Source organism: Ursus americanus, chromosome 17 (genome assembly GCF_024610735.1).
Source record: "Ursus americanus isolate L20-20 chromosome 17, mUrsAme1.1.p, whole genome shotgun sequence".
Taxonomy (NCBI): Eukaryota; Metazoa; Chordata; class Mammalia; order Carnivora; family Ursidae; genus Ursus; species Ursus americanus.
This window is the reverse complement of record NC_142143.1, coordinates 48,029,915-48,053,807: the sequence shown is the minus strand read 5'-3', so window position 1 is coordinate 48,053,807 and position 23,893 is coordinate 48,029,915. Positions and strand designations below refer to the sequence as shown.

At 38.3% G+C, this 23,893-nt stretch overlaps 1 protein-coding gene across 4 annotated transcripts in view; it reads right to left on the bottom strand.

The window, feature by feature from the left end:
• Positions 1 to 23,893, bottom strand: part of GRIP1 (glutamate receptor interacting protein 1) — a 650,209-nt gene that overhangs the window by 176,032 nt on the left and 450,284 nt on the right. For all 4 annotated transcript variants that reach the window (XM_045789638.2, XM_087868996.1, XM_087868997.1 and 1 more), the window contains exon 2: positions 2,020 to 2,100. In XM_045789638.2, coding sequence (XP_045645594.2) covers positions 2,020 to 2,100 — 81 coding nt within the window. The remainder of the gene's footprint in view (positions 1 to 2,019; positions 2,101 to 23,893) is intronic.

Sequence of the window (23,893 nt, the reverse complement as noted above, 5' to 3'; positions counted from 1 at the left end):
ATCAAGGGAGGAACACCCCCCCGCTGGTTTTTTTTGTCAAAATAAGAATTAATAGGTACTTTTAAGTAAGACAGTAAAGTCAACTAAGTAAAGGTTCAGAACTCCAAGTGTTAGAAGTCAGTCAGAAAGCAGTTTCTAAGAAGTTCCTTGATTTTCTCCTTATGATAATAGTAAGTAATAATTAGCTATTAACCACTTTGGTTTCTTAGCCCTCTGGCTGGTGAAGTCTTTTTTCTTGGACTGTTCTAAATAAGAGGATTTTCAGGACCCCCAACCGTTCTGGCTGCTACCTCATTAGAGATGAACGAAAAGGTGTTTGCCCATGTTTAAACCCTAAGAAAATAACCTGTGAAGCCTACAAAAAAGGTTCGTGATTCTAATTAAATTGATTCTAATTAAATTGATATAAGGAGGACCAAAGGAAAAGTTATGTAATGAAGAATCACTGTGTGTCATGAACTAAGGATTATGATGAACGACTTCTGTGTACCTAGCACGTAACTTAAAAAACTACTTAATGACTTTAGGGAAAAGTGTAGCCCTCAACCGTGTTATATTTTAGTGACACTAGAGAACCCATGAAAGGAAAACATGATTATAGTCAGTGCTTTTGTTCAATATCACATAGAGCGGTAAGGACACTAGGCAGTCTCTTCACTCTTCCCAACAGAGGAGTAGTGCATACCAGGTAAGGTAGAGAAGCCAAGAACGAATCGATGGATAACCGGCATTCTTGAACTTCAAACTTTGGGTACTTCCTTACTGCTGACAAGGAGAAAGTAGAGAACACAGCCCACAGCTGACTACAGTAGTTTTTCTAAATGCGACTAGCATGAAGAATGATGTTTTTCACCTAGATTCATTTTGAAGGATGGAATAGAAGAAATCTCGGCACTGGGTGATGCCATCCAATTACAGAATTCAAATTACTTTAGAATCTTCAAAGCACACAGACAAGGATGTATAACACGTTCACAATACGCCTCTTTATAAGCCACGTACCTTCATAATAAATCCAAGCCTTCAGAATAAGAATAAAAATAAACACATGTCATTCTTATAAAAGTAAATAATCACGAGCAGGGTTGCTCAGAAACTGGACTCATATTGCTCTTATTCAAAGGGAAAAATTCCCCTTTTCAGTTGACAGACTTGGCCAAACCATTCAATTTAATGTTGGAAACACTGTTTTATTTCTCCTGAATTGTTAAATTACTATGCTCTAAAATCCCATTGCTAAGGTTTAGCTGTACTCAATTTACTTGTATAAAATATATAAAGACATTATTTTTGATAAATGTCTAAATGCTTTAATGGTTTTAACCCTTCTCTTAAGTACGGTTGCTTCCATAAGAGGTTTCCCACGAATTAACTAGTTTACATCAAGCTTGAGTAGTATTTTGAAGTTTTTTCCTCCTTTAGAACTTTTGTGACATTCTCAAACTCAAAGCTTCAAAATATTAAAGTTTTGGAGTGAAGACATTTTAAGATATCTGTCCAAAATGTTTTGTTGAAAACAGGTATCACTTATTGAATTACAAGAATCCTAATCACAGCTTCCTAAGGAGACAAAGACCCAGAATTTTACAAAAGTTGCCCAGTGAAAGTAAATCCAGATTCAAAGAGCTAAGAAGAAAGGACCAATTTGTTATTCAGCAAATATATGTTCTGCCACAGCAATTTCGAACCCCTTTATTCTGCCTTGTATGTCTCAGTAAAGAAATAGAAGCGCTGTGAAAGTCACCCCCTGGAAACAGAGAAGAGAGTAAGTAAATGAGTGAGAACTGACATAACTTCAAGTCATTTTACAAAGGATTTGCACGTAAGATGATTTCTCACAAGCTGGCAAGCTTTTCCAAAGTCTAGATGTTACGAATGTCCTTTGAACAAGTTGTGTAGAATGCAGTCTACACCCTATGAAATAGCATTGATTTTTATCACCAAGTTGGAACTATTTAGGATCACCAAATAACAGGGTTCAAAATAAAACAGCTGAAAAATCCAACAGTCTGGTCTAACCTGGGATGCTCTGTCTCCTCACAGCCAACGCTCCATCAGGCGGCTTTGTCTGGCTGGCGGATTTAGTGTAGGGGCTCTCATCTGCAAAGGTACAACGAAGCGTTTGGTTAATTTCCATCCAGTTTCTAATGCAGTGAAGATCTTTCAATGGATTGCAATCCTTCTGCCAGAAAGAGGTGATATGGTATGGGACAGGAGAAAGAGTCGGGAGATCTGAGTCTTCACCTTGACTTAGCTGTGGGACAAGTCATTTAAAATGCTCTGAACATTTGTTTTCTCACCTATAAAAGAGGGAGATTCTTTCTCATCTACCTCTTAGGGTTGTCAGGATCAAGCTATGGTGTTCATGAAGGCATAAAATGATAAGAACTATGCAAATATAGTGCACAAATTATTTGCCATTCACCTAGACTTATTGATAAATAAGTATTAGTGAATATCATAAGAGGAAGACAAAAGGAATAAAGTGGCTCAGTGGGCACTAAGAATAATCAGGTAGAAGAACAAAGAAAATGAAAAGAAATGTTATATTTCAGATGACAGAGCATTATAAGCAGATGACAGAGCATTAGTACTGCAGGAAAATAAAGACACACAGAATTAGTAGGTTCCCCTTGGAAGTGTGAAATGACATCCAGAGCAAAATGAGAGGGACAGGGACATTTAGAGTAAGACCAGAGAAGCTATGTTGAGAACAGGGAAGGAATGATGGTTTGGCAAAAGAAGACGTATACTGCAATGGACTGATCCACCCTCTTTTAGAAAGAGATAAAATAACCTGCAGAACCATGAAGAGAACAATTGAAAAGACAGAAGGACTAAAGCTCAGCATATCTGTGACAGTTAGGCAAGAAGCTGAACGAACAAAACACTAGGTGACAAGATCACAGAGGTGATGGATCCATGAAATTCTAAGTAAAGTGACTCATATTTGAATATAGAAAAGGATTTAATCTGGCTTGGAATACAGGATAATGATTTAGGATGGCAAATATTAGAGTTAAAAAAGAAAGGAAGAATTCTTTCCAGTTTTCATGGGGCATTTGAATAAAGTAAGAAATGTCTAAGTGACAACCTTAACCATTCTCAAGAATTAGATGTATACGGCCTGAGTAGACATAATGTAAAATAATTATCTAGAAAATCTAGTCAAGCTAGATGATCCAAATGGTACTTCTGGTCACACTGTAAGGTAGGTTTGCTGTGGTTACTGTTGTAATAGGAGATCATTAACTGATTAAAAAGAACCATATTATACATTGTAAACTATAAATACAACAGTGATTTAATTCAGCAAGTAGGCTTTATCATCTGAAAACATTCATTCTCCCCAACTAAGTGGTCTGTGTTTCAAAACTGAGGAACTCAACTCTGTTCTAGGATGTACTTCTGGTTGAAATGATTCACAATTTCTTCATAAAACTAACAAGGCCTTTATAAGCAATGACAAAAAGGAAAGATTAACACTGCTGTAGGCTGCAATTAACAGAAATCACGTTGTTTCATATTTATATCCCATTTTTCATACAATTCTTTGTTTTTCCAACCTTGGATGTAATCTACCAACTTTCAGATACCAATACAATCAACAGCATCATTTTTGCTTATGATACAGTATGCTACATCTCTGACGCTCTTCCTTGCAAATGCAGTTTTCAGTATAATCAGAAGCCACAACACAAAATGTAAGCATTCCACTACAAAAGTCTCTATTTGCCCCACCATTTCCACTTGAATAGTTGAGGGTTTTTCTCACAGTACTGATTTAATAACAAGGCAATATGCTTTATACAGCACCTGTTAAAACAAACTCACTATACGTGAAAATCTGGATTCTTTATAAAGCCAATTAAAGATATTTTTTCTTTCATAATCCAAAACTCTGAAACTGTATGAGTACAGAGCACTGAGCCAAGGAGACATAGATCATAACAACCAGTTTTAGGGACAGCGTCTTGGAAGCCTAAAGGCTTTCCTCAGTTTTCAATTTGTCAAGAGTCCAGGCAATTAAAGTCTTGGGTTGAATCCAGCGTTGGATTTTCTTAAAGGGCAATAAGAGATTTGCTCAGAAGACTCTGGGGGTTTTTTGCACTCAATGCTCTATTTCAAGGAGGTTTTTTTTTTCCCCTTTTTTTTTAATTTACCACTTTGCACTACGTAAGTAGTCAACCTTGGTAAAATTGTTTTCTCATGTATATTTGAAAACAGTCTCCCTGATTTAGAGCTGAGATAGTCTAGTTATGCACATCCTTATAAGGTTGAAACACATTACAGATGATCACCTCGCCAGCCTCTACATATCCATTCCCCAGCCCCCACCCCCACTCCCAGTATTAAGAGTGTCCTTACCGAGAATAAACAAAAATCTAGAAGCCAAAAGTTGTATTGGTTCCGGACTGAAGTAAGTTTGATATTATCTAAAAATAGATTGCCAAAGTCAATCAGGTTGAAAGCAACAATTCTTAATAGAAGTGAGTCAGAATCCTGGTAACATTTATCATGAGAGTTAAGGGGAGCACAACAACACAGCAGTCTGGCACCATTTAACATTTGTGTGTGTGTTTTTTATATGCGTCAGAGGTAGAATTTAGTGATTCATCAGCGCTCATTACATCAAGTGCCCTCCTTAATGCCCATCACCCAGTTATCCCATCCCCCCACCCACCTCCCCTCCAGCAACCCTCAGTTTGTTTCCTAGACTTCAGCATATCTTAGGGTTTGCCTCCCTTTCAATTTTCATCTTATTTTTCCTTCCCTTCCCCTATATTCGTCAGTTTTGTTTCTTAAATTCCACATATGAAATCATATGGTATTTGTATTTCTCTGACTTAATTTCACTTAGCATAATAGCTTCTAGTCCCATCCATGTTGTTGCAAATGGTAAGACTTCATTCTTTTTGATGGCTGAGTAAATTCCACTGTATATATACACCCCATCTTCTCTATCCATTCATTTGGTGATGGACATCTGGGTTCTTTCCATATTTTGGCTATTGTGGACATTGCTGCTATAAACATCGGGGTGCATGTGCCCCTTCGAATCACTATGTTTGCATCTTTTGAATAAATACCTAGTAGTGCAACTGCTGGGTCACAGGGTAGCTCTATTTTCAACTTTTTGAGGAACCTCCATACTGTTTTCCAGAGTGGCTGCACCAGCCTGCATCCCCACCAACGGTGTAAGAGGGTTCCCCTTTCTCCACATCCTTGTCAATTGTAGTTATTCTGACCAGTGTGAGGTAGTAGCTCACTGTGGGTTTGATTTGTATTTCCCTGAGCTGAGTGACGTTGAGCATTTTTTTCATGTGTCTGTTGGCCATTTGTATGTCTTCTTGGGAGACATACAAATGGCCAACATTTGTTTCTAAAGAAACTTTTCCTAAGAATATCTGTTTATTTTAAACCTCTGGAAGGCATCAATGGGCCTTTTATAAAAAGTTACCCATCACAGAATGGACATGAACTCTTGATGTGATTTACTCAAAGCCAACTCTTGATTCAAACTCTGCTTGCAAGTAGAAGTGGAGAAAAGACACTGAATAAATCAGTGGCTGGTGGCTCCATAGTAGTATCCTAAAGGATAAGAATGTCTGGGGTACATTTTAATACTTGAGCATAAAGTCTTGGAGAGCCATGGAGTCTTCTATTGTGGTTTTCTCATGTGTTCCTTGATGGAGATTTGTTGATATATCATTAGAATTTCATGGTTATAAGGGATGATTTAGACCACTCTTTCATTTTATAGTCAGGACTTAAAGCCCAGGGAGGTAAATTTATAGAGCACACATCTAGAGTGAGTCTGGATTGATTTTCTTTTATTTTTATTCCCATGCTCTTCCTCCTTATGCTGCTTCCTCTTTGGTGAATGATGATGAGCTTTGATAGGCTCTCAGCTGCATGCTTCTGTATCACACAGGTAAGTGTTTGGACATACCACTCCAGCAAGAGCTTGCATAATGTAAGTTAATTCCTATGGAGAAGGCTATGAAAATGAGCAATCACAGCTAATTCTTTTTGTATCTATATAAATTTCATTCCACTTCCTCCACATATGTTGTTTGCCTAAAATGAAGTATACTTGAATTGTACCACAGAATGAATCTATACTTTTTTTTTTTTTTTAAGATTTTATTTATTTATTTGACAGAGAGACAGCCAGCGAGAGAGGGAACACAAGCAGGGGCAGTGGGAGAGGAAGAAGCAGGCTCCCAGCGGAGGAGCCCGATGCGGGGCTCGATCCCAGAATGCAGGGATCATGCCCTGAGCCAAAGGCAGATGCTTAACGATTGTGCTACCCAGGCGCCCCGATTTCTGTTTATGAATCTATACTTTCAAGTTCACTTTTTGGAAGATACAAACTTAAAATAAATGCCAATACATTTCACTGTTCCTCAGTGAGGGCCTTAAACGTTTCACTGAATATAAGATCCATGTAATACTTCTTTATCTTATCAGGGAGACACTAAATAGACTTTCAAGTTCCACCCAATTACATAAATGAATTTAAAAAATAGATCAAATAACAAGGAAAGGCATCAGTGGAAAATATCTCCAGAACAGTGTCTGACACATAACATGCATTCATTAAACATTCACTGATAGATGACTGAATTATACTCAACTTTTCAAACCAGAGCATTTATTACAAATAAGCAACCTGAAGAAAGTCAAACATTTGTTATGAGCTATCCTCCTTCCTACCTTTGATTTTCTTTTTCTAGGTTTATAGCCTATTGCTTTTAATGTCACATCATCACCCAACACCTATTAAGTACTGACTTAACATGCATGTTAAAAATTTGACTCTTTGTAGGGGTGCCTGGGTGGCTCAGTCGTTAAGCGTCTGCCTTTGGCTCAGGGTGTGATCCCAGTGTTCTGGGATCGAGCCCCACATCAGGCTCCTCCGCTGGGAGCCTGCTTCTTTCTCTCCCACTCCCCCTGCTTGTGTTCCCTCTCTCGCTGGCTGTCTCTGTTAAATAAATAAATAAAATCTTAAAAAAAATTGACTCTTTGTAAAACTAATATTAAAATATATTTCTTTTAATTTTCATTCAGACTACAGAAAGATTTATCAAACAACCTTTAAAATAATGCCTTTAAGCAGAAGAATTCTGATTTTCACACAGGACTTCCAGCTTTGACTTTCATGGTGGATCATATAAAAAGAGATCCTTATTGAAAGTCACCATAGGGGCAAAGCAGACATTCAACTGGTGAGCTACTGCTCACTGAAGTGAGTGCTATAAGTAATCATTAAGGGCATCACAGGGTGTCAGAACTGTCAACCTTTTCTAATGACATCTCAGCTGCTAAATAATCACTGTCACACTTGATGGCCGCCCACTGTCACAGGAGCTCTATATTGGTTATAACAAGGAAGAGCACAGGTTGCCTTTAGAGTGACATCGCATGAGGCTAGGGAAAATGCCTTCCATTAAATGGAGAATTGACACTGTGACAGAGGCACAGAAAGGGCTTAGTCAAGCATATACTTAAAACAGAAGTGCAACAATGGGGAAGACCATCTGTCGCTCTCATTCCCCCAGTTTGGTCAGTCTCCTCAAGTGCCAAACACAGGAGGGGCAAACAGAGATCATTTATTTTGATCACATAGTCCAAGTGAAGCTGGTGTTTATAAACCTGGAAAGCTAACAGCAGGCACCTAAGGAGTAATGCTTCATTCTGGATCATGACCAAAGCCCATGCTGGAGCTGAAAGAACCCCATTTTGAGGAATGGACTCAGGTCCCCTCCTGTTCTCATAACTTTGAATGGTTGCCTGACGTCAAATAGCATCCATGTGTAATCAGGCTGCTTCTTGTCTCTCCATCTCCTGCCTCCCCCATTCCCAGTGTCTGGGCTTCCCAGAGGGAGCGGATAGGACTATGGTTTCAAGAATCTCTAGCTATGTTCATGGCTTTGTTGATGAAAAAAAATTAACATCCTCTGGCTGAGACTAATCAGTCTATGCTAAACAATTCCTAGCAACTAATTATGCACAATGAGGCACCTGCTAAGCCAGCGGATCCCTTATCTTCTTGATTAGGGGGAAAAAAAGGCATTTTGTGCAATTAAACATTATGACCATTTCCTAGCAGCGGGGAGATAGGCAGCTCATGCCACAATGTTCACGCACGTCATTTCGAACTCGAAAGAAAACCCTGTTTTTCATGAATGAACAAAATGAAATCCATTGTTAAGGGAATAATCTGTCCCTTGAATTCAATTACATTCCGCAGATTTTAGTGCCTACTATGTGCAAACTAAGAATCAAAGTGGATAAAAGATAATAAAACTTTAAGTGGAATGGTGATTGAAGAATCCTTATTGCTTCGTGGGTTTGAGACTAGAATATGTGCTTCATTAGCTAAGGGGGGAAATAAGCACAGGCTTAAGGTACTGGTGGGGAGCGGGGGGGCGACACGGGAAGACAATGTCTCCACTGCAATAAATGTATCCAGAATTCTGCAACCAGAAAAATCAAGAAACAGGCCACTTTCATCTTCAACTAACATGGAAGTTTTGTGTGATGTGGGACCATAATCTTTTCAGGAGCTGGGTCTTGTGAATATTTTATCCTATTCCAGAATGAGCATATTGTAAGTCGGCTGTTTCTCTTTCTTGGACACTAGACCTCCAGTTTAGTTTGCTGCCTTGGTGGTTTGATGGCACATTCTAAAATTTAATCAAGATTTCCTGAAGGATAGTTGTCAAAGGGTGTTGACAATAGACTTTATATCTTATACTTATTAAAATGTATAAATACAAGCACCATGCCCCACACAATTTAAAGAAAAACACACTCAAAGATACGGCCCAATACTCCTCTTCAATCCCAAATAGTTCTTAATCTCTGATAAAATAAACGCCCCCCCCCCACGGCCAAACAAAAAATGCACACTCGATCCTTCCTAGAGTCAGAAGCTTCTGAGTCGTACATGGGCTTCAGTTCTATTACTGTGGTGTGCTGAAGCGATGATATGGATAACTGCTTACGTCTAACCGTGAGAACGAATTAATTTAATCTCCCTGCCTAATGGATGAAGTATTCCACAAACTAGGTTTAAACCAGAAGGGAGCGGGAATGATCTGAGCTTGATGGTAGAAAGCAGAGGCACTGTGCTCCTCCGGTCCAGTCTTCTTCCCACGAAGAGATGGTTTCCCTCCTCTCTTTTGTTAGTTGTTTTGCATCTGCATGACATTATTGTCTATCCTTGACTCTGCAGGTTTCTTTTTTTTTTTTTAATTTTTTTTATTATATTATGTTAGTCACCATACAGTACATCCCTGGTTTTTGATGTAAAGTTCGATGATTCATTAGTTGCGTATAACACCTCTGCAGGTTTCCGTACAGTTTTATAAATCAGACACAGATGTGCTTTATATTCTTAAAGGGGACCAGGTCTGTTGCTTTTGAACATTAAATAAAGAAATCATCCAGGGAGTGACTTCATTTTAAAAACAAATGTACGGTGGTTTCTTCACAATGACAGAATGTCCTCTGAAATTACATTAATCACAATCACATAACCATTTCAGGGATTAAATATTACAGTTAAAAACAATGCCAACAGTAGAGTTCATATTGCTGTAGGCCAGTCTTACAAGACCATTTTTCTCCCCACTGCTCCACTAACTAAGTCCTTGCTACTCAAAGTGTGATCCATCGACAAGCAGCATGGGCATCACCCAGGAGCTTGTCAGAAATGTGGAATCTCATGGGGTGCCTGGGTGGCACAGCGGTTAAGCGTCTGCCTTCGTCTCAGGGCGTGATCCTGGCGTTCTGGGATCGAGTCCCACATCAGGCTCCTCCGCTAGGAGCCTGCTTCTTCCTCTCCCACTCCCCCTGCTTGTGTTCCCTCTCTCGCTGGCTGTCTCTATCTCTGTCAAATAAATAAATAAAATCTTTAAAAAAAAAAAAAAAAAAAAAAAAAAAGAAATGTGGAATCTCAGGCGCCACCCCAGACCTATGGAATTGGATTTAACAAAATCTCTGGATGATTTGTATGCACATTAAAGTTTGGGAAGCCCTGTTCCAATTGATTTGATCAAAAGCAATTGCACGGGTAGTGAGGGTGCACCTGTTCTGATCGTCACCTGATCGTGTCAGTAGCAGCCCCAAAGAAGCTGTCAGAATAGCTTCAATGGTATCCCCAGTTGTCAAACACTATAATTATCAAATGACTTATGGAATGATTTCCTCAAACGGAAATGAAACTGTTGCAATGTTATGATTCTGAGTGGATTCCATCTTCTCTTGATTGACTTTAAACCCTCGGACAATCCTAAAATGGCTAGTTTATGGGGGTAACTGGATACATCTAAGGTCAGATTACTTATAGCAGTTGACTGATTAAGGTGGAGACAGGAAACAGTATGGTGTTACTACCCCCGAGCCAGTAAAAGACAACTGAAAATGAAAAGTTATGTCCTGTCTCATGGTAGGGACATGGGGGAAAGAATCTCCTTTCTTCAGACACAAAGTTGCCTCCTTGCATGCACACAGTTCTCTTGGAACCAGGAACTTCTCCAGCACAGAACCTGGCCTATGATCTTCCTGCGGGAATGCATAGGACCACTGTGGCCCCCGAGCATCTGGTCAACCTTGTGGAAGTGGTCTGCAGTAACTGTGCTGCTTGGTGATGCCTACAGGTTTTTTGGAAGAGTAATATCTCAAGCCAGGTTAATTTGTAAATCCTCTCTGAAATTAATGAGCATGAAATTGCACATTTTCTGCCTCTGGCATTCCCATTGCTCATGTGTTTGAATCATAAATGATAACTCCTATGCTTCCTCTCAGTATTGTTTCCAGGAAGAACAGATGAACAAGAGTCACAGCAGTAACAGACTGGCCTCATCGCCAAAGAATTGACATTTCTAGAGGGATGGACACTATGCCATGAGGCTTATTTTCATTACCATAACAGATCCCAATTAAAAACTTTGAAAAGTTAAATTCAGTACAGTTCCTACATATATGTAGGGAGGGCTATATGCTTTCATCCTCTGACTTAACTACCAGATTATGCCAGCTAATATTCTCAGTATCTTAACACTATGAAATACGTGTAGGTTCAACAAAATGTTAGCATTAGAATAGTAATGTAGTGAAAAAATACGAATTTCTGCAGGGTAACAAGTATTGGCTATCTAAACCCACATTTGCTAATTCTTATTTAAAAAGTGCACCATTATGCAGGAAAAAGTATTTGAGTATAAACTGGCTAGAACATATCTGAATATTATTGGAGGGTCATAAGAATCAATGATTATATGTAATAGCAACTAGAGCTGGGTGAATCAACAGAAATAAATAAAACATTTGGAGAAATTAAGGTTCCTCCCATTTTTCTGACCAGTAAACAGTATGAAATTAAGAAGTTACTTTGATAAATACAAAGAACAAACTGGTCTTTGGTAGACGGGGGATGTGTGGGGGATGGGTGGGGAAAGGGTAAAATAGGTGAAGGAGATGAAGAGTGCTCTTATCTTGCTGAGCACTGAGCAATGTATAGGATTGTTGAATCATTGTACATCTGAAGTGAATACAACACAGTATGTTAATTATGCTGGAATAAAAAATAATTTAAAATAAGTTAACTTTGATACATATTGATCACAATTTCAACTGGGGTAAATTTGGGGAAAATTTTTAAAAAGTACATAGATTTCCTAGAGATAATTCATGAAACAAAATGTTCAACATGTTTTCATTGAAAAGATTGAGATTTTTAAAAACATTCCAATAACAATGGTCACAGCTTCAAAAGTGGATCATTTAAATGATTATATCTCTTGATTACTCAAATCTCTTCGTTTTTTTTGTCCCTTTGTCTGCGATGCTTTTTGCATTTCTAGTATAAGCTGTAGAGAAGAAGATGGAGCTTTTTGTAAAAATCAGGGCTCTCCAAGAACTCTTCTTTTAGATGATATTACTACAATGCTTTCTATATTTAGAACATTTCAGTATGAAATATCAGTTGCAAGAATGAGGTTAAAATTTATGGAAAAAATAAGAGGAAGCAAAACGCAATCAGGATGACTTCATTTTAAGAGGTCTACATCTTGTGCCAGTGAGTGAATAAACACTGGCTATCAGTAGATAAAAGAACGATTAGCCTATATTTGTGGGGTGGAGCATTCTGGTGTAGGTTTGATGATTGAAAAAACAGCCTTTAAAGCCCTCAACTGTTGCTGGCAATCAGTGACAATTTTATAACAAAGGCAACTTTCCAATCTGGTTCAGTGGCTCAGTATTTTTCCTCCCCCCATTAACCAAGTATAGTGTAAGCTAAAACAAATGTCAGCTTCTGCCATGAGTCTTAGTCCTTTTTGTGTATAAGCTTATCCTCACAACTCAATAATACTTAGAACTGCACACACACACACGTACACACACACACCACACACACAAAAGATAAATTTGTTTTACAAAAGGAGTTCTGGTTTTAAGGAAGAATTTGCCATTGTTCATTCTAAATAGTAGATTCCAGGGGCGCCTGGGTGGCGCAGTCGTTAAGCGTCTGCCTTCGGCTCAGGGCGTGATCCGGCGTTATGGGATCGAGCCCCACATCAGGCTCCTCCGCTATGAGCCTGCTTCTTCCTCTCCCACTCCCCCTGGTTGTGTTCCCTCTCTCGCTGGCTGTCTCTATCTCTGTCAAATAAATAAATAAAATCTTAAAATAAATAAATAAATAGTAGATTCCATGGTGAATTTAAATGCAGCTACTATCATATTAAAGCTGAGAGCATGGTGTATACTATGTGCCCAGCACTGTGCTTAGTACCTCATACACATTATCAATATTCACAACAATATAATTGTGCAGGTACAATTATATTACTTGAAACATGAGGATATAGAGGCTTATAGAGATGAAATAACACACCTGAGTGTTCCCAGGGAGCAAAGTGCAGAAATGAAGTTTTAACTTACTCGTCTTTATAGGGTCGGCTCTTCACCACAATGATATACTATTTACCAAAATTTGATTCACATCCATTTTTATAATTGTGTGTGTGTGTGTGTGTGTGTGTGTGTGTGTGTGTGTGTGAAAAGAGAGGCACATTTTCATACACTAGTCACTCCTGGGTGTGTTCTGGGGGACTACATATCACTGACAGAGGATGAGACATCGGGCTGCATTTGAAGATTTCCTGGAATTTCAGTTTAGAAAAGAAAGTATCTTCTCCCAGTTTTTAGATCTCACTTCCTTGCCATGAATTCTTAGCTTAATTTATGATATACGATTCAAGTTTTTTTCTGGCACATAACCATTTGAAAGAATGCCTTTTAGCCAAGAAGCCCCAAGCATTTTAGCAGATGAAATCTGGCTGAATTTATCTCTCTAACTCCTACTCTGTGCCAACCATTCCCCACTGATAGAGCATTTATGAACTAGTTCCTACAAGTGGTTTATCATCTTAAAATGAATAAATAGTGGGACACTCTTTTCTCCTTTGGTATTCCAGACACCATGTTCATAGCCTGCTGCTTATAATATTTCAAACCTTTCATTAGTGTTCATGCAGCTAGAAGGGGAAAATAAATCTTGGAGCAGGCAACAACTAGCAGTACAATGAAGAAAATGGTGGTATGCCTCGTGCGGTTGGCAAAGGAGCTCATTGAAGTCTGTCTTTCCTCTTCCTCTGGCTCCTGCAGCCCATATCTACAAATAGCCAGGCTCCAGAGTGAGGGTGCTGCAATCTCAGCTCTCAGACTCAGGAATGGCTCCGTGCAGCCGCGTTACTGGACAGAGCGCAGACTCTGCTAGACCGAGCAATGTCACAGGGAGCCTATGAAACCCAGCGACTAACACCTATTAGGTATTCTTTCAAAGACTGTCACCTCTTCTGGCCTTGGCTCATTTTAGGACCTATCTCTGAACTCACTTTTTTTTTTTTATAGCTTGTAGTTTTAAAAAATTCCCAGGTTTAGGCTCAATTTGCAAGTGTGAGCTAGTATCGTTATATACCATTTTAGAGCCAACACCTTTTTGCCCGTTAGGTGAAGGGTGAGAAACACATTTGGATGCCTTGGGAATAATATACTTCATACATATGCCTTGAGTTGCCACATGTTTTGCTTTATTAATTCATTGCTAGGTCAAGCAATAGCAGATGACTGCTTATCAAACAGATGACATGTGTTTTTAATGCATGGTTAAAGCAGGATTTATCATGGCTGTCAGAATCCAGGGAGTCTGTGATTTTTGTTATTTAAAGCCTTACTTTGGATACTCTCTGGTTTTACAGTGAGAGGCAGTTGATTATATAGACAAAACCTTACAAGGCTGTTAGACCAGAAATCATTTTTGCATGCAAAACATTAAACCCATTTAATACACCAGAATTTTACTGTAACGCAACTTTCATAGGAAGTAATGTAATTGTCACAGTAAACTGGCTCTGTCAGTTACTGTGTGACCTTGGACAAGTTACTCATTCTATTTGAGCAACAGTCTCCTCACCTATAAAATGGAAATAGTACTGTACCTACCTCCTAGGATTGCTGTGAGGGTTGAATAAACAGTGTAAATAAAGCACCAGGATTGACCTGAGCTCAAAAGGGGTGGATCCATTCTTTAACCTAGAAGTTGAGGGACAGACAAGAGCCAGCAGGGATCCCTCAGCAGCAAATACGTTTTCACGATAGCCCTTACCATACTATCTTGTAATCATCATCCTGTTTTTCTCTGCAATAGGAACTCCTTTGGGGGTTTACTTTTACAGTTACAGATATTATTATCCCCATTTTTACAGATGAGAAAACTGAATCTCAGGGAAACCAAAAATCTTTCTAAGGCTAAACAACTAATAAGTGGCAGAGGGGGTGCCAGGGTTCTAACCTAGGGTGCCTGACACCAAAGACTATTCTTTTCCTAATACTGCCACACTGCCTCAATAAAGAGAGCTTACACAACAAACAACCTTTAGTGGAGGGGGAAGCGTGTTCTTTCAATATTGTAAACCAATAGGGGTGTTGTCCAACCTGTCCTTCCATTTCCTTTCATAACAAAGAGGCAGATACTAGACACGTCATTTTTTCAAAGCTATGGGATACCATTTGCAGAGTTTTCAGTGGGAGAAATTCACTGATATTAAGTGGTCTATTATGATTCAATCTGTCAGTGGCAAAATAAAAATTAAAACCCAGGTACCTAGATTTAATAGTCCAAAGATGATCAAATTATCTTCATTTGCTTCTCAAATTATTCAGACATACAATTTCCTCACGAATTACTTGCTTGTCTAACTCTTGTTGGCTTATGACTACTTCATCAGCTTCGCTACTTTTTCACATAAATCTTGTCTGAACAAAGATTCAGCTTTTATAGTTAATTAGGACAAAGAAGGAAAATGCAATTCAACTCTACAAAACGTGAATGTTTAATTTTGAACTGATTTTGTAGCATTATACTCACTAGGACTCTTCCAATTTTCCAATTAACAAGTTACTGACATGTACAAACATCTAGAATAAAAGAAACCTTTTCTTCCATCACTGTTTGTCAGTTTCATTACTGAATTTGGGTCTGCTTTGGGATACTTCAATCATGAAAGTAATCATGGAAAACTATATTGGATTCTATTAGCAATAATACCCTAGAGGGGGTTCATTCATGATAACTAAAACTTTCTCTGAGTCACTCTCATCTGCCATGCAATCTGCCTTAAGGTATTTTAAAATCACACTGTCAAAGCTTTAGAAGGGTTCTTCTAAGCACTTAACGGAGCCACGGTGTATTTTGAAACAGAGATTTTTATGAAATCCAATGTTGACAAATCATTAAGTATTTTTTCAATGTAAACATTGTTTAAATTTTCTAGGTCAGTGTATATCAATGCCGTATGAGACAATCAGCAAGATGTATATCTATATTTATGTATGTGTATCTATATCTACACACATATACATAAATACACACACAAATACATACATATATATTTGATAGATGCATATATAGATATATATATCTATACCTATGAGCACTGGTAAGAAAAAGTATTCATATGAACAAGAGATCTAAAAGGACCTTTCAACCCCAAGACAAGCCTCCTCTCCTATCCTATAGGGCAAATGCCATGGGTAGAAGTTGGAGGCCATCACCTTTATCCCAGTGACTTCCTCTTGAGTCCTGCAGTAAAGTGAGCAAGGCCTTAGAGCTAATGGCAAGAAGCAAGATGGTATGGAGCATCTAGAATATTCAAGAAATGTCAACTTTTAGAAAATACATGCAAATTTGTGCTTTAAGTGATATAAATTCACAGACTTTGGAATTCTATGTTTAGGACTGCCACATTAGAACAAGAGATGCTTTCAGAGAAATTGCCATTTAGCTTGGAGACAGCCCACAAATACGTAATGCAGGTCCACAGCTTATAGAAGAACAGAACAGTTATGTGAGAAGTTAATTTATCTCAGGGGTCCAAAGAGAATAATTCAAGCACAGCATAGCAGACATCGTAGAGGTGGTCATGATGACCATTTGATATGTACCATCTATACTGCAGAAAGACACAGCTTAGACACGGTATGCATGTGTGTGTAGATGTAATGAACAATCCGGGTCCTGATTTTAAGTATGGTCTGCCTTCACGTTTCTCCACTGTATACTGCAGCTTTTATTGGCTTCTATTTTGCTTAAGACAAGCTTAACAAAACATTTGCTATTTATTGTGATAGAAAGAGTAAACAACACATAATGGCTATGCTGGGTACGATAAAGCTCGGATATTTGCTTCTTTGACAATTAGGGATGTATTGCATGAAATAAGTACAAGCATTTGTACGTTATCTGAAAAACGTCACATTTATGTAAACAGAGATCATAAAACTGAAATATGAAAGCACCGCTGGCACTAGTCCCGTCAGCATCTTTCCTCCAGGAAACCAGTTCAACGGATACTTTTCAAATTCCAATTATGGCAGATTTTAGCTAAAAATGTATTAGGTCACACAATTCTTTGTTAAACCAAGTAGAAAGCTTTACCACCTTTCTTAAATATCTACACACTTAATTGGGGGGAAAAATGAGGCTAAATTTGGTGGAGAAATACCAGAAAGCCTCGAGCAACTTGCATAATTAAATCATCTTTCCCCATTTCCTTTAGCTTTTTCCTTTCGATCCCAGAACTTCTTGCATCGCATATTTGCATGTAACTGAGGTGCAGCACGAAGCAGAGGCTGGACTCATCCCACGGGCCCCTAGGCTCAGTGGAGGGCGAGCTGGTCGGCGAGTAATGCCTATCAGACTTTAGACCTGGATGTCCATCCGCTAAATGATGTCTTCTCCTCTAGACTTCAGATCATGTAGGCCTCTTACAAATTTCATAAATAGAAAGGAGGCAAACATTTACCCCATTTGTATTTTCTGCCACCAGCAAAGATAAGCCGACTGGAGGTAGGTGAGAGAAGGCAATTCTTTATTTTTCTTCTAAAACTTTTCTCCTTTTTTTAAAAAAATAATTTTTATTTTTTTTTAGATTTTATTTTTAAGTAATCTCTGCACCCAATGTGGGGCTCGAACCCACAACCCCGAGATCAGGAATCGCATGTTCCACCGACTGAGCCAGCCAGGCGTCCCTCTCCTTTTTTTTTTTTAATTGAATATAATTGACCTACGATACCCTATTTGTTTCAGGTGTACCTCAAAAGCATTTGATATTTTTATATATTATGAAATGATCCCCACAAGCCTAGTTGACATCTGTCATCGCACAAAGTTATTACAATATTATTGACCACCTTCCCCATGCTGAACATTACGTCCCCATGACCTACTTCAGCTCCCACTCTGGCAACCAACAATGTGTTTCCTGCATTTATGAGTCTGTTTCTGTTTTGTTTTGTTTGTTCATTTATTTTGTTTTATAGATTCCACATATAAGTGAAATCATATTGTATTTGCCTTTCTCTGTCTGATTTAATTCACTTAGCATAATACCCTCTAGGCCCACCACATTGTCACAAATGGTAAGATTTCATTCTTTTTTATGGCTGAGTAATATTACATTGTATATATAACACATCTTCTTTATCCATTCATCTACAGATAGATAATTGCTTCCATATTTGGCTATTGTAAATAATGCTGCAGTAAACACAGGAGTGCATATATCTCTTTGGATTGTTGTTTTTATTTTCTCTGGATAAATACCCAGAAGTGGAATTGCTGGATCGTATGGTAGATCTATTTTTAATTTTTTGAGAAACCTCCATGCTGTTCTCTATGGTGGCTACACCAATTTACATTTCTCCCAAGAGTGTATGAGAGTTCCCTTTTCTCTACATCCTCACCAACAATTTTTTGGCTTTTTGCTAATAGATAATCTGACAGGTGATAATTTGCCTTTTGCTGATGATTATCGATGTTGAGCATATTTTCATAGGCCTATTGGCCATCCGTATGTCTTCTTTGGAAAAATGGTTCTTAGAGTCCTCTGTTCATTTAAAAAAAATTTTTTTTATTATAGAGTTTTTCTTCTTCAGGCTTACAGCAACAGAGTGTATGTGCATACTACCTTTATATTATATTCACCTGATGCCTAATGTTGCTCAGCTAATACGACCGCCAAGAATTCAAACACAGAAATGGGGCTTCTTTCGTGGAGAGTTAACTTGGTAATGTGGAAGGCACCCAGGCTTTATAGTCATAAAATGTTCGACACTTGGTTTCTCCATTTACTTTGGGCACATTGCTTAAATCCTCTAAGCCTTAATTTTCTCATCTCTCAAACAGGGATAACAATACCTATTTTTCAAACTTGTGAGAATTAATTGGGGGAATGTAAAGACCTTGGGATATGGCACAGGCTCAGTAATTCTAGCTGCTTTGTTCCACTCTGGCCTGGTGAGGTGTCAGGGACCTCTTGGACGCTTGATGAATGTTAACTGATCATATTTAGTAGAAATAAAAATCGCGCAAATGGGGATTTTTAAGGACCTTGACTTTTTTTTCCTTTGTTTTTATTTTATTATGAGGGAGCATCAGAACACTGACAACTGAGAACAAAGACACTGCTGTTCACACATAATTGAATTACTTGGAGATGAGTTCTGAGAGGGCTAAAAATGGCTCCTTAAAAACACAGTTAAATAATCCTAAAAATACACATGAAACCTATTAAATATAAAACATATTTTTAAAAAATAATATGGTAAATCCTCCCAGAGGCACAACTCAGTCCCCTAAAACAGACACGTCAGGTGGGCAAATGCCAATTCTTTTATGGTACTAGAATATCATTTATTAAATTACTTCTTTTATAGTGCCCTGGTGGCCCTGGAACTAACGCTCCTCGTAAAGGTTTAAGTTAGAATGAGAAAAATGACTAGCTCGTCTGATCCTTTATGTATAATTATCACTAATTGCACAAATCTGGTTTGCATTTGTTCCATTAACTATCTCCAGTGCTATTGTTTTGTATACAGCCCAACTCTGGAATGCACACACTGTCTACACATAGAATGTTTTTTAGGTTATAATTCAGTTCAGAATTTTAATTAAATAAATGAGAAACAACTGAATAACAAGGCAGCCACAGCTTTTTAAATAATGAACATGCACTAGTATCCTTGCTTTACTTGCCAAATGATGACAAAGGACAGGGTAGTATCATTATCCAGTCTGGCAACAACTATGAAAAAAAGAACTTTTTAATTCCTTTCTATAAAATTTTATTTTAAAAAGTGAAATATGGCAAAAGGTGAGTACTCTTGGGTATTATAAATCATCTCCTAGCTAGAAGAGAGATCTGCTGGAAGGCTGCCCGGGACACACTGATTTGTTCTCTTTTCCTGAATCACTATTAGGGGGCAATTACTTTTCATCAGATTTAAGTTTATTCTGTGCAAGCATTAAAAAAAAAAAAACTGCTTCTGTATCCTGGAGTTTAAAACGATAAAAATAGTACACACTTAAAATGCAGTATTGGTAGCACTGACTTCTGATTAGAAGGTTGTCTCATCATTAATGTTATTTTAAAACTATTTCTTGACCTCTTCATTCTTGACAGTTTGGCAACATCACGGGAGTCAATCTCTCTGTGTGCATGGGTTTAGGTATACCAGATGGTCCTAGCTTTCCACTTACCTTACCAATCAGACCTTTTTTCGGCTTCCACTGATTGATGCCTCCCTTCCCTTCTCTCCTCCTCTTTCAGCCTATACATATGGATATGACTCTCCTTCTCTTAGCTACCCCCCCCATCTCCACCAGTTCCATGTCTTTAAATGCTAATGACTCCCATATTTATATCTGCAGCCACGGCCTCCCCCTGAACTCTGGACTCAGGATATACAACTGTCTATCTATCATTTCTGCTTGAATATTGAAAAGGCATTTCAACCTTAACATGTCCAAAATAGAATGATTGATCCCCCCCCACCAGTACTCCATGATACCCCCATTCAAGCAGTTACCACAGCCAAAACCTCTGAATTATCTTAGATTCTCTCCTGCCCTTACATTCTTGAATTCATAAAGATGTTCTGCTGGCTCTTCCTTAGAATATTATCCGAACCATTCACTTATCACCACCTATACTGCTACCATCCTGATCTAAGTCACCACCATCTCCCTGCATTACTGAAACAGACCTCAAAGCTTGCCCACTTATTGCCCATATGTCTTCCCCAGTTTATCTCTTAACAACCCCCCTTCCCCGCCACAAAAGTCACAATACTCTTGGGTTTCAAGTTCTCCAGAGGCTTTCCATTATCCTTAGAGTAACATGCAGATACCCAACCATGGTGTCAGGTGTAATCAGGTCCTACTCATCTCTCTTACCTTATGTTGTATCTTCCCATCTTTCTCCTCTCCATTCACTGTACTCTAGCCACAGTGCCCTTCCTCTGGCTCTTTGATCATGGTAAGGTCATTCTTACCTTAGAGCTCTTACTCTTGCTATTCCTTCTACCTAGAACATTATTTCCCCAGGCCTTTGTACAACCAGCCTCTTGTTATTCTGATCTTGCTTAAATGCCATCTCTTCATCCTTGGGCATCCTTTCCCAATTTGGCCGTCTCTTCCCAAGCCACTCTCTATCCATTAACTTAATTTTATTTCTTTCCCAACACCTAGAGCTATCAGCAGTGTCTGTTTCTTTACTTGTCTATTTCCTCCACTAGAATATGAACTGCATGTGAGCAGGAGCCTTGCATATAGTCTATGTGTCTTAGCACACAGGTATTTGTTGAATGAATATTTTGAATGCATTCCTGGCCAACACATTTACATAATGATGTATAGACATACCATATAATAAAGTCAAATACAGCAACTATAATCTTTTATAATAACTTAAAGTAATGAAATCATGCTCTTGGCCATAGGGCTCAAGAACTGGGAAGAACCTTAGAAATTATAGGGCAACCTCCTTACTTTACAATGTCCTGAGGATCTGAGAGGGTCAATGAGCCACTAACAGTTCACAAAGGAAGAGAGAGGCAGAGTCAGGCCTGGCCAGGTCCCTGGATTTGCAGCATCAAATACAGTGGGCTGCTCCTTATTATATATTACACGTGAGCAATTGTATAGAACTCATTCACAATATAAGCAACCCAAATTCAGCATCAAAATACACAGACACTATGCACCAGTAAAAGTATGATTTTGAAGCATAAATTTGATTTATTTTAAGTGAATATGCTAGTGTTAGTAATAAATGGTAATCTTTTAATGAAAAGTACGCTGCGTTAGAATTTAGAATACCTTTTCAGGGACTGCTGAATGACACTTCTCTAGAAATATGACCAGGAAAGTTTTAACTGACACTTAGTTTCTCTCCATAAATGTCTATAAATATCACTTGCAAAAATCTTCATAGCTGCATCTCATTGTCTGGGTGGCTTTAGTTAAGAGACACAATGATGTATATAACTCAGCCCTTTTGAGTACCCAGGGATTTCATAAAATTGAGAGAGGCCTACACTACTTAAAATTTTTGAGACAATTGGTATTTTTTTTCCAGTAATGAAATAATTGAAACTGGGTTACCCAAATTATGGAATACTTTAAATATTTATATTGAACAAATTAACATATTAACCTCCAAAGAGTGCCTTACAGTTAGTTATAAGATTTATAAAATATGTTTATCTCTCATGCACTTAGAGCTCTCTGATCTACTGCAGGGACATACACTGTGAAACTGTAAGAGGAATACCTACACTTGCAATGCTGTCCATGACTCTCTGGGACACGTATATACAAATAATGGTAAAAACCTAAGTTTGAAGGTCTTTATAAAAGTGAGACCTGAGCCAAATGGCCCTCTTAGCGCCCATGACAGTCGTTGTATATGTGATTTTCTTTGCTTTCTACCTTCATTCCAACCACAAGCAAGAGGTATGGGGGAGAGGATGGCGGGGATGGAGGAGACATTAGCCTCAAAAGGCAGCTAAAATCAAGTGTACAAAAAAGTGAGGGAGGGACAGAAACGTTTTGTCTCAGAACTTGAAAACCAACCGACTAAATAAGGAGAAGTAACTGATGGGACTATCTGCATTTCTCTCGACCCACTCACTCTCTGATTCTTAGGGGGAAAATGAGGGGCTGTTTGGGATTTACAGTCACTGTGGCCTAATCCCGAATGAGGACAATCTGGTCTGGCTAAATCCTGACATGCACATGCCAGGCATGAACTTAAATTAAAGCAAAATATCCATTAATTAGAATAAACCCAAAAGGCCTTATCAGAGCTGCAAGTGGGTCTTGTGAAAGGTCTATCCGGTTCCTGAAGAGTACGTCACAGAAGAAATGAAACCAACCTTGTCTCCTCAAGAGCTAGGGAACAATTTGACAAGCAATCGGTGTGTGTGTGTGTGTGTGTGTGTGTGTGTGTGTGTGTGTGTGTATTTAGGAGGTAGAAATGTATAGTCTGAAGTGCCTTTCAACTTCAGAAACCAGCTCTACAGCGGGACTGGGACATAAGCCAGCTTTAATGACTCAAAGAGACCCCATCTCAGATCTGGCTCTTTCCTTCACCAGCCAAAGGAAAAAAATGCTTGTAAATTGGTGCATTGGTGGGCCTATTCATCTTTTTTAAACTACATTATCCATCTAATAAGCTTTAGTTCTCAACTGTTTTTACAAGAATGATGTTTAATCAAAGCTAATGATATCAGGGTACTTGAATCATCACATGAATTAATTGAGCACTATGAATGCTTGATCACATTCTCTTTTTATTTCTCTCAATATTAATTAGAATCATTTCCCAAACAAAGGGGGGGGGTCCCAGGGATGACTTGGATATCCAACTTTTCTACTCACAGTGGGCACATTCCAAGTCTGACAGGCCACAGAAAGATCGGTTTTGGTTAGAGATCAGTTTCTAAGATTTGCCCAAGTCTGGGATATTTACATCTATTTGATTTTAATACACTATAAGGCCAGTAGAAAAGGGACTGTGATATTAATAGAAATTCACAGAAAAGGAAATAGTAAAAGTAAAAAAAGTTGTTCAAACTTACTCATAAGAAATGCAAATTAAAGCCATATGAAATACCATTTTTTTCACTTCCCAGATTAGCAAAATCCTCCAAGTTGGATAACATACATATTGGTGAGGCTGTGGGGAAACAGAAACTGTCACACACTGTAGGTGGAAATACGATCCACTATAAGCTTTGAAGAGGTCAATTTGACAATATTTATCAACATTATAAATGCACATGCCCTCTGACCCAGATTTCCACTAACGTGATTTATCTTACAGATACACTCATGCATGTATAAAATAATATATGTAAAAAGATATTCATTATAGCAATTTCATAATAGCAAAATATTGGAAACAGTTAAAATGGTCATGAATAAAGACTGGAAACAACTTACATGTTCACAAATGAGGGACTAGTTAAATAAATT